This window comes from Mesoplodon densirostris, chromosome 18 (assembly GCF_025265405.1).
Source record: "Mesoplodon densirostris isolate mMesDen1 chromosome 18, mMesDen1 primary haplotype, whole genome shotgun sequence".
Taxonomy (NCBI): domain Eukaryota; kingdom Metazoa; phylum Chordata; class Mammalia; order Artiodactyla; family Ziphiidae; genus Mesoplodon; species Mesoplodon densirostris.
This window is the reverse complement of record NC_082678.1, coordinates 47,259,626-47,271,712: the sequence shown is the minus strand read 5'-3', so window position 1 is coordinate 47,271,712 and position 12,087 is coordinate 47,259,626. Positions and strand designations below refer to the sequence as shown.

General features: G+C 38.7%; 1 protein-coding gene across 1 annotated transcript in view; it reads left to right on the top strand.

Annotated features, from left to right (window-relative positions):
• PAFAH1B1 (platelet activating factor acetylhydrolase 1b regulatory subunit 1) overlaps positions 1-6,085 on the top strand; it is a 79,605-nt gene extending 73,520 nt beyond the window's left edge. The window contains exons 9-11 of the mRNA XM_060080704.1: positions 1,155-1,256; positions 3,675-3,831; positions 4,744-6,085. Coding sequence (XP_059936687.1) covers positions 1,155-1,256; positions 3,675-3,831; positions 4,744-4,817 — 333 coding nt within the window. The 3' untranslated portion in view covers positions 4,818-6,085. The remainder of the gene's footprint in view (positions 1-1,154; positions 1,257-3,674; positions 3,832-4,743) is intronic.
• Positions 6,086-12,087: the final 6,002 nt, after the last annotated feature.

The window sequence follows — 12,087 nt, the reverse complement described above, 5'->3', positions numbered from 1 at the left end:
CCTGAAGAGTAAAAGTGGTCATTTAAATTAGTCAGAAATGTCATTGTTATAAGAGTATACCAATGCAAAAAATAAAACTTATGGGAGGGGTTAAAGTTATCTTTTAGAAGAATAATGTTCCTTAATGAACATAATTATTTTATTTATAAATTTATGGTGAAATGCAGTTCAGCATTTAAATATTTGTTTTAAATGAAGAATATTTCATATGGAGGCCTCTGATACTCTTGATCATTAGAAACACTAGCTGAATCTGGAGTTGTATTATTTTTTTATGATTCTTAATTTGTGCTCTTCATGATTTCATTCTTTGTAATTAATACCTTAAAATTACAGAATAATTAATTCTGTGAATAAGTTGTATGAGCCAAAATTGACCACATTTCGTTTTTATAGAGACATTCCTATCATGGGTTTCTTAAAATTACATTTTAATAAATGAAGGAGGATTCCCCATCCCTCCACCCCCCAGTTATTTTTCAAAATGAAGCTTCTATTGTAATCTCTATTTGGCTGGCTGGCTGGTTGCATTTTCAGATTTTTTTTTTTTACTGCCACCTGGTGGTGATTATGTACCATATGTCATAAATTCGTTGTGGCTGGACTTTGTATAAAGGATAAATTAAATAGTTTTTAAATTTTTTGTGATTACAGAAGTCTTGAGCAGTAAATTTACCATCCATTGGTGTTGTAGAAACTGAATCTTAATCTAAGTGGAAATTTTCTATTTTTATATTATCTAGGTCCTTCCTGTGTAACCTAGGTATGTCAAAAGACTTCTGTATTTCAGTAGAGAAAAACAAGATGAATAAGTCCTGGATATCTGATGTACAGCCTGGTGACTATAGTTAACAGTACTGTATTGTATACTTGAAATGTGCTAAGAGGGTAGATCTTCAGTGTTCTCATCACACACACAAAAACGTAGTTTTGTGAGGTGATGGTTACGTTAATTAGCTTGATTGTAGTAACCATTCTACATTGTATACATGTCTCAGAACATGAAGTTGTATACCTTGAACAGATACAATTTTTATTTGTCAGAAAATAGTTTTTACAAAATTAGAAATATAGATCATTGCTAGGTAGTTGTCATTTAAAGTCCTTACCTAACTTCTTGCCTGGGAAACTTAATTTTTATATGTTTTCTATAGACTAAAAAAAGTGGCAAGCCTGGACCATTCTTACTGTCTGGATCCAGAGACAAGACTATCAAGATGTGGGACGTCAGTACTGGCATGTGCCTTATGACCCTTGTAAGTTGGCATAATCTTACTGCTGCTTTTGCATTTTTACTGTGTGCATATCTTTTTGGGTCAGATGCCTTGTGATATCTTATTAAATATCTGAGTTATTTGAGGTTTTAAAATAACTTCTTTATAAATAGACTTCTTGTTGTCCTTAAGTCCATGGTTGCAGTGATATAGAGGTCATTCCTGTAGAATATTATGTTATACAAAGGGTCTGCAAAGCCAGTCAGTGCTAGGAGGGAGAGTCTAGCCACTGTACCTCTAAAAATTATATGACATCTCCTGCGGAGGGGAAACAGTAATATTACAGACTCATTCATTTCTTGAAGCTGTTTGCTTTTCGATTTCATTATATTTAATTTTAATATGAATCCTTTTAATTATTACCTATATATTTGCATGTTGGAGTTCATTTGGTTTATTTTATTATTCTGAAATTAATGGTGTTAGCTTTATGACTTGGAAATGTTTATTTCATTTAGGAGCCGATTTCATCTAGATTTTAGTATGAGGATATATGAATGATAGTAGGGGATCTGTGGACATTAATCCAGTAGCAGTTTTTCTAATTTGGTATCCATGTTGTTTAGAGACTCTTTAAGTGCTAATCATAGCTTGAAGTGATTGTCTCTCTGTAGCATATGAGAGACACATATGGAAGTATCATCAAGAACTGATTAGAAAATTAAACTCTCCTCTTAGTATTCTGAGCTGAGTTCAGGTATGCTATGTTGCTGTTAGAAAACATGCTCTACATTTAAAATCAGAAAGCACGTGCTCTCTTCTGTAACAACACAGGTCACCATTAATTTCCCTGGAGGTTTCTGGCTCCTGTTTTTCAACTGAAGGAGGATTCTTTTTTCTGCTTTATTTTGGTGTGGCCACAAGAAATGTGATTTGATTTTTGTTGAAGCTTCTACAACTCCAGTGATTGGTGGCTCTAACAGATAACAAAGTTTTTTTTTTGTTTTTTTTTTGTTTTTTTTTTTTGCTGTACGCGGGCCTCTCACTGTTGTGGCCTCTCCCGTTGCGGAGCACAGGCTCCGGACGCGCGGGCTCAGCGGCCATGGCTCACGGGCCCAGCCGCTCCGCGGCACGTGGGATCTTCCCGGACCGGGGCACGAACCCGTGTCCCCTGCATCAGCAGGCGGACTCTCAACCACTGCGCCACCAGGGAAGCCCAACAAAGTATTTTTTTAAGTAAGGGCAAAGGCAAAAAAAGTAAACCAAGGCAAAAGATAGGTCACCTTGGCTGTCTCTTTTCTTTTTCATTTTTTTAGTTCTTTGGGAGGGAGGTTCTTTTACAAAAGCAATATAGCTATTTACATTTTAGAAAATTTGAGAAATAGAAAAGTTAAAAGAAAATAAAAATCACCCTCAGATCACTTTACCATACCTAATAATATACCTACCAAGTGTATTTTCGTAGACTAGAGCTGTCCAGTAGAGCTTTCTGTGATGATATTCTGTGTCTGCACTATCCAGCATGGTAGCGACTAGCCACGGGCAGCTGTTGAGGTCTTGAAATGTGGCTAGTGAGACTGAAGGACTGAATTGTTGATTGTATTTAATTTTAGTTTATATTTAAATAGCCACACGTGACTAATGGCTATCCTGTTGGACTGTGCAGTTCTAAACCTTTTTCTTAAATTACTATGTAGATGAATATGGTGGGGGGTTTTCTATGTAAAAATGGTATACCATACGTACTGCTTTTCAGCAGACTTTTAATTTAGAAGGTATGTGGCACTTGCTCATATCATTAGATACACTTATTACATATAGTGCTTTGCTGAACGTCTTTGTTAACCAAGTCATCTAGACACATTCTTAATTATTTCTTAGGATAGATTGCAAGAAATGAAACTGCTGGACAGGGGATATAGATAGATGAATGGATGAAAAAAGATATGCAGTAAATACCTATATATCCTTCACCTAGAGTCACCAGTTGTCAACACTTTCTTTTCTCTATGTGTGTATATGTAGATTTTGCTGAACAGTTTGAAAGTTACTTGTAGACATCATGACACTTGACCCCAGATATTTTAACATGTATCCCTAAAAACAAGGGGTATTCTATATGACAATAATAAAATTATCACACTGAAGAAATTTAACATTAATACACTACGTATTTAAATTTTCTCCATTTACCCCAGTAGTGTCCTTTATAACTTTATTTTAGCCTCTGTCCAGGAGCCAATCAAGTATTACGTGTTGCATTTACTGGTCATATATTGTTAGTTTCCACTTTCCTTTAATCTAGAGTTCCTTAGACTTTTTCCCCCTTTTGTCTTTTTTGGCATTGATGTTTTTAGTGTATGTAGTTCCAATCCACTTTGAGTAATGACTTACTGTTTTCGTAGATGCTTTTTAAACTACTTATCCCTTTATTAAGTCAAATACCTTTTTGTTTTTAAGGTGGGTCATGATAACTGGGTACGTGGAGTTCTGTTCCATTCTGGGGGGAAGTTTATCTTGAGTTGCGCTGATGACAAGACCCTGCGTGTGTGGGATTACAAGAACAAGCGATGCATGAAGACCCTCAACGCGCATGAACACTTTGTTACCTCCTTGGGTATGTACAAGTTACGAGGTTTCTGAGCAGTTAGGTTTTGGGGTGCCAGACCTAACAGTTTTATGTAACCATGTGGATGTTTCCAGGTAAGAAATGAACATGTTCTTTCAGGGCAGAATAGAGAAGACAGGTTAAAAACTTTATGGATTCCTGCCGTTTGTTTTAAATTCTCCTTTCTTAACTCTCTCTTTCCATCATCAGCCTTATAATAAAAAAAAATTATTTTCTCCATTGCACAACATTGGTTTGGAAACTAGAATTATGAAGAGGATGCTTACTGAGCACTATGATGGGTAATTTTTCTTCCCTACTAGTTTGTAAGTTTCTCAAAGGAAATCTTACTCAACCTTCTTACTCTGGCAGATACGTACTGTTGTAAACTCAGGGAACTGTATTTACACTTAATAAACATCCTCAGTATCCTCTGGACCTGAATCTAGAATTTAAGATAGTGAATAAAGTAAAAGACAATACACTAGGGTATGATGGATCTAATAATGAAGGTATAGCCTCAGTAGAATAGGGCTAATGCTTAACCTTACAGGGTCATTAGAAGGATCAAATGTGAATATAAAGCATTAGTACTAAGCCTAGAACATAGTAAGTGTTCAATAAATGGATACATTGAGGCTGTCCTTGTTGTTAGAATTCAGTGTTTATTCAGCCTCAGTTGGGATGAGGATAGTGGGGGAAGTTTTTTTTTAGGGTGTTAGTAGTATAGGATTTAATCATTAAGGCTCAGCTTCCCTTACCTAGTTGATAAGCTTGATATACCTGCTAGGGGTAGATGTGTGGCTGTATAGAGAAAAAGAATGAGTATTCCTGGCACTTGGATGTGCTTATTTTGTGGCTTATTAAAAATTGTATTTGGCTCAGTCTGATTTTAAAATTAGCCTTCTCTTTTTCTTTCAGATTTCCATAAGACGGCACCATATGTGGTTACTGGCAGTGTAGATCAAACAGTAAAGGTGTGGGAGTGCCGTTGATTGAGTTTCATTTGGCCCCTCCTCCCTTGTTTCCTCTGGATGCACTCTGATGATACCATGGTTACCCCATTGAGCTCTGTTTAAATAAATATTGTCCTTTCATGTAAATTATTCTGGATGTAGATTGAGCTTATTAAATGTTACACACAAAGTATTCATGCATGGTGAATCCAAATTGTATACTGTAAATTTACATACGTTGTCTAGAAGTACCATAGGGTTTAAAAACCTGGGCTGGCATTGGTCACACCAGGCCTAAGAAGGCAGAAGTTGAATAAATTGAACTAGGGCACTAAACTGAATAGTTGACAGTGTCATTTTATGTTGGATTATTAATTCCTGTTTTTCTTTCTGCTATCTGTTGGTGCCTGACTTGATGGCCTCATTTGGGGGAAAGTGGTGGTTATTAGGGCTTTTTCTGAAATGTGTATCTATGTAACATCACTTAAGTGTGCTTAATAAATCTTCTTTAAGGATGTTAGGTAATAAGGCTACAATTCAGAATCTTCTGAACCATCTATGTAATTAATGGGGATTACACATTGGAATTTTTGTCATGACACATTTGCCAAATCAGTAGGATACATTTGTTTTGGCAGCCTATCAAGCCAAGGCTAGTGGTATATTTATGTAAGAAAATGACTGTAAATCTGAAATAAGAAAAATCTCAGCAGCTAATAACAAATCATTTATTTCATTTGGGTCTTAATGCTTTGTAAACAGGTTTAAAAAACACTGTAATACTCTAAGCTTCTATTTTCCACACTAGACACACTTCTAGTTGTATTCTCCATACTGTTAGACTGTATAGTGATGTGACTTCCAAGTAGAGTTTAATCTTCCCATTGAGTGTGTCATGGTACAAATCACTATTTGTTTTTGATGTTTTTTAGGGATGTGCAATGTGCATAACATAATGACAAAGAAATATTGAAAAGGTTAGGTTTGCCCATTTTAAGGGAGTGGGAGAAATACAGCAGTTTGTTTTTCAACATGAATCTGATATCGATTTGAACTGTGTTTAACTTACAAGTTTATAAAAAGACAGGGTTTAATGGAACGTGCATAAAAATGTACTGTGTTTTCACCTTTTGTTTATGTATAAATGTTTATGAGTATATGGGCCTATCTATAAGTGGATAAGTCTGTATATGTATGTATATCACACACATAAAACCTCCATGTCCTTGGGTCCTGGGTTTTTGAAGAAGTGCTAAAACATATAAATAGAATAAATCTTGCTGTGGAATACCATGCTTTAGAACAAATCCTTTTTGATCCTAATGCTTCTGAAAACCAGGTCTGACTCTGTGGGAATTTTTCCCAGCTAAAGGAAAATCACTTCCGTTATCCGCCACCTCCACCCCCAGTTTGGCTGTTGAGCATTTTACACATCCCTGATATATTGTATATTGTGGTCCAAAGTTACTACAAGTAGGTTTAAGAAAATTTTTATCTATGACTTTGGAAACAATATTCCATTGCACATTATTAATAAATAATCCCATTGCTTAGCTAACCAACATTTTTTAAAAGGTCATTTGAAAAGTTAACAGAACAATGAAATAACAAAGATAGTTTAACAAAGAAATTTATCCTGGATTGCATTTATTCATTTGTGTAATATGTGATTTAAAAAAAAAAAAATATCCCTTTTAGTATTCAGTGGAAATTTGGTTCCTGAAAAAGACAAAGGGTTAGAGTTAATGTCCTGTAGATACACACACAGAGAATAGGCCATATATTTACTAGAAGCAGCTTTATGTCTAGCTTTTGTCTTTTTGTTTGTTTGCTTGTTTGTTTTTAATAACTCCTGAGAGATGTCTCTGGAAGGAAAAGTGTTTTGAAAACTAATGGCTATTTTTGAGGACAAAAATTACAACTTAAACTAATTTCTTAAATACAGTAGAATAACTTTCAGGACAATATTGCCTCACAACCCTGCTCACATTGAGAAGTCTTTTTTTGTTTCCCCTTAGCTGTTCTGACTGGATTTTTCTACAGAAGCTATGGAAGATATCTTTGTTCTTGTTTGCTGCTATTTCCTGTCCTATTTTAAGAAATATAAATACATAGAAATGGTGCATCTTTAACATTTGTTTGTACATGTATAAATGTCTTGTATTTTAATTCATTTTTATCATGTAGCAACACGAATTGTTTAAGGGTAAGCCACAACATCTAGAAATCACTCCTAGATACGAACAATAAAGGAAAAAAATGGTACCGATTTAGGAGGAAACAAAGCCACTGTCGCTGCGTTTTCCCTGCAGCCTGCAGTGACTTCCACTGACAAGGAGAAACTATCACTCTGTAAACAAAGTCATCCTTATTGGGAGATTGCCACAGCCCGCTGCTTAGTTGAGTTACCAGACATCCTCCATTTACGAAGCAGCGAACGTTGAATCTCAGGGATGGTCCTCAACTGGATCCAAGTGTAACGAGCCCTGTTTGAATAATGAAGGGGGTGGGGAGAGTGATCCATCCACAATCCGGAAGCAGATTTGCAGAGGTTTCCTGCACTGTTGTTTGACACTGCCCTGTTGATGCCCTTTCTTCCTGTTTCCTGCGTTTTCTCTGTCTGCTGTCTAACCCTGTGCCTTGCCTGGGATAAGTACAATGATGAGGTTACTGGTTTGGATTGTAAGTAGAGGAATTTATTGATTGGTTTAGAGGTTCACTGCTGCTTTGTCACTGTCTCAATCAAATTGGCCACTTATTTAAGAAATAAAAAGCTGATAGAATTGCATCCTCAGATGATGATTGACCTTTTGTGTGTGTGAAAACAGACATTCCATTGCCACCCTAATATAACGTGCCCAACAAGTCCTAGCTGCACTCTTGAAAGTGCAAGCCACGGAAACTGGTTTAGACATGGCTTGGAGAATAGTTGCTTTTTGACATGGCCTCTTGCACTTTAGGAGACTGAGACTGTCCTGTTTTGTCCATTGTGGTGTGACCAATGGTGTGCCCAGAGCACTGCTCTAAAACTCACTAGTGTTAGCACGTCATCAGGGCTGTGGGCGCTCGCTGTAGCCTTCGGAAGCTTTGGCTCTAGATCACTAAGCCCAGTCTCCTTACTGTCAGTGCCCTGCTCTCCTGTTTGCCTCTTTCTGTTTCTATGTGAACTTCCAGATAATATCACTCATTAAATAGTTTTTTTTTTAAATTTATTTAAAGAAAAACTATTTAGAAGTAAAGGATATTTTGTTTTGTTGACAGTGGTGGCTTGATAATCCTTAAGCAACTGAAGATAAAATTGTTGAAGGAAAAGGCACTTAAAATGGTTCCTCTCTGTCCAGCTGTATATAAGTCCAATGTGTTAACTAACCTAGATGATGCAAAGAAGAATCTCCTGGTAGAGAAGCAACATGTACGAAATCGGTGAAAAAGGTTTTGGTTTTTTTCAGTGGGGTAGGGGGAGGGCAAGCTGGATTTACAAGTCACAACTGGACCGAACTGGCCTTTTTATCTTTCCACTATATCATGTAAGTGGCTGCTTTCTTGTCCTGCCTATCCTTCAAGCATCCCTAAAGCTCACTCTGAAGATGGTAGAAACAAAACACACAATCTTCGAGTTAGAAATTGATCCTGACACTGACATGAAGGCGAACGTTGATTTCATATGAACGAACAGTTACAGAGGTGGTGATTGGAGAAAACAGTTCCCCAGATTGTAAGAGTTAACTGAAGATATTGACACAATTTTAAAAAATCAGTAAAGGAATGTATATAATATTGCTCTTGTGTTTTACAGTAAGATTTGTTGCTCTCAGACTGTGTAAAACAAGATTTATTCATGTTTTCTGCATATTAAAAAAATCTTATTGTACCAATTGGTAAACTATTAAATGCCTATAAAACTAGATGTGTTTTTTTTTTTTGTTTTTTTTTTTTTGTCTTTTTGTGCACAGATGTAAAACCTTTTGAATTGAGTCCTAATAGGAAGCAGGGTTGTGTTCAGCACCAGTCATATGGAGAGTAAGATGCACGTTGCTAGCAGGGCCTGGATGGAAGGCCTTCAGGGCAGCGCCAGCACTGCCTTTGCTGTCTTGCTTCCTTCACCCTGTTTGCAGGAGAGAACTAGGAGCACAGCTGCAGGGGTTCTTGCCTGAGGGGCTTGCACAACCCACTGGGTCAGGCAGCTCCAGACTGTTTTCCAAGGCTCCGCCCTGCCCTCCAGCAGCCCTTTCTGACAGTGACTACAGCTGAGGCCAGGAAGGACCTGTTACAGCCTCAGGGCCCCGGGAGAAGTGACCCTACTGCCTTTGTTCTGTGAATGAATAAGCCTTTTAATTCTGCCCAGTGGTCTTGGATTCTTGGAGATTATTAATACTGTTTTAAGTTTTGGTTGAAATGTACCAAGAATCTTCACCCTTTTCTCAGAAGCCCCATGGCTTTCTATGTGCTTTACATGTGTCAGCCATGTTTCATCCCTGGACTACTGCCCAGCTAGCATGCGTGTTTTTAGGGCACCCGTGAGGTCTCCCGCAAAGGACAAGCTGAATGATGTGGTGGCTCTTTTCTTACAGCCCACCTGTCATCCTGCCATTTAGAAGGTAGCTTCTCTACCCACCCACCCCCTCCAAATGGGAAGCTGGGCCAAGAGCACCAAAGTAATGCTTGAAGTTACAGTTTCCTGCATTTTGCAGCTTTTCCATTTCTTTGCAGAGCTCCTCTTTTCCCCTAGGCTGAGATCCAGATGATGAGCCTAATCACTTTCCCTAAGAGTGGAGATTTCCAGCTTTAGTATCACTATCCAGAAGTGCACTTAGCTCTTCAAAACCTGTTGGTTTGTCACACACATCAAGCTTCCTTCTAAGACTCATGGTTGCGTCTTTCCCTGGTGTAGGACAAGGACTGGAACATGGAAGACTTGGAGAAATGGTGCTGCATCCTGGGTGAGGCAGCTCTCTCCTTGTTAGTCTTTGGTGGAACTTGTCTTGCCCGTAGACAGACGGTTCTCCACTGCTGACATACCAGAACCCTCTAGGAAAGTGATTCTCAATGTGCTCCCCGTGCCAGCATCAGCATCACCTGGGAGCTCATTAGAAATGGAAGTCCTTGGGCTCTAGCTCAGACCTGCTGTTATCTGTCACAGAGTGGGACCCAGCAAATCCATTTTAACAAACCATCCAGATGATTCTGATTCAGGCTCAAGTTTGAGAACCACTGATCTAAATGAACTAACTTTTCACTGAAGGAAAAAATTTAGACAAGTCACTGGGCCCTGGGCCCTCCAGCTGGGGTTTGAACTCAAACCTCTCTCTTTCATAAATGGAGTTTGTTCCTTTGTGAATATTTTTCTTCCACTCACATCTCCGGTTTATTATTTCTTATGTAAACATACAGGATAGTTACATCCAGGGAAGAAGGGCAAGGATTTTTCTCTTGCACCGAAGTAACTGCCTTTCCAAGATCTTTTATACATAAATCCAGTAAATGAAAAGGCTGAACTGAAACACTGCATTTTTTTCCCCATCATATCAGAAACAAACAACTAAAAGTGAATGTTATAAATGAATAAATTCAGCACTTTGCCACACCTGCATTTAAAAAAAGATTTCATTTTCCTGCAGTTGTTTAGACACATCATGCAAACACTCTCCTAGGAGTGTTTTGAGATCACTGTTTGCTTCTGAACAAGAATAAATAATAATAAATAACCATCACTTTCACAAAACACCATTTTGTTGTCATTCCCGCTTGGTCACCAGCCCTCTTAAGTAAAAGCGGCTGGTGCGGGGACTAAAGGAAGGAAAATACCCAACATTTGAACGCCTGTCAGGCCAACACCCTTATTCTCAACATACCGTCTTCCTCACATACATCCCCTGCTGGTGGATATTAGCACATTTTTACAGACAAGAAAACAGGCTCACTTAAGGTGAGGTCATATGCCAAGGGTATTGAGCTAATTAAAGAGTGAGCTGGGACTTGAACCCAAATGCACTAGCTCTTTCCCTTATCTGGTTCTGCCTGTATTTAGCATCTAATTAGCTATTTAAGTATAAGGAGGGCCTTCTGACATCTCTGAAACAATCATTTAACCTACTTTTAGTCATACAGGAAAGACCCTCATCCCATCCCCAAGCCCCTCTCTGTCACCACACTGTCAACTCCACTGTGGGGTGACCATGAGGAATGGGGTAGAGGCTGGGAATGGATAAGAATTAACGTTGCCCACACTTGCAACATAGGAAGGCTCCTCACTCATTCTATACGAAATGACTATTCTAAGGGCAACTGTGTCCTGAATGGCCTGCATCTCAGTGTCTGAGTTCTTTTTTTTAATCAGTGGATTTCCCTGTTTAATGGGGGTATTTCTTTCCACTTGAGGAGGCCCTCCTGTCCTCTGTAAGGTGTCCTGATCATGCATGCCTTGTTTGATTGCTAGTGTAGATACTGGGAGTTGGGGGAGGAAATACTCTGGGCCACATCAGGATACCTCATTCTCACCTTTAGGATATGTAGGAATTCCTCAACTAAGTCTAACAGTTCTCTCAATATTCATGTTTAACAATGCAAATGATGCCACCGACAAGGGCTCAATTTCCAAAATATGCAAACAGCTCATTCAACTCAATTACAAAAAGAAACAACCCAATCAAATGGGCAGAAGACCTAAACAGACATTTCTTCACATGCAGATGGCCAATAGGCACAGGAAAAGATGCTCAACAGTGCTAATTGTTAGAGAAACGCAAATCAAAACTACAATGCAGTATCCCCTCACACTGGTCAGAATGGCCATCATTAAAAAGACTACAGGGCCTCCCTGGTGGCGCAGTGGTTGAGAGTCCGCCTGCCGATGCAGGGGACACGGGTTCGGGACACGGGTTCGTGCCCCGGTCCGGGAGGATCCCACATGCTGCGGAGCAGCTGGGCCCGTGAGCCTGCGCGTCCGGAGCCTGTGCTCCGCAACGGGAGAGGCCACAACAGTGAGAGGCCCGCGTACCGCAAAAAAAAAAAAAAAAAAAAGACTACAAATAATAAATGCTGGACAGGGTGTGGAGAAAAGAGAACCCTCCTACACTGTTGGTGGGAATGTAAACTGATACAGCCACTATGGAAAACAGTATGGAGGTTCCTTAAAAAACTAAAAATAGTGATCCAGCAATCCCACTCCCAGGCATATATCCAGAGAAAACTCTAATCCAGAAAGACACACCAGTGTTCACAGCAGCACAATACAGTAGCCAAGACATGGAAGCAATCTAAATGTCCATCAAGAGATGAATGGATAAAGATGTGGTACATATATAATATG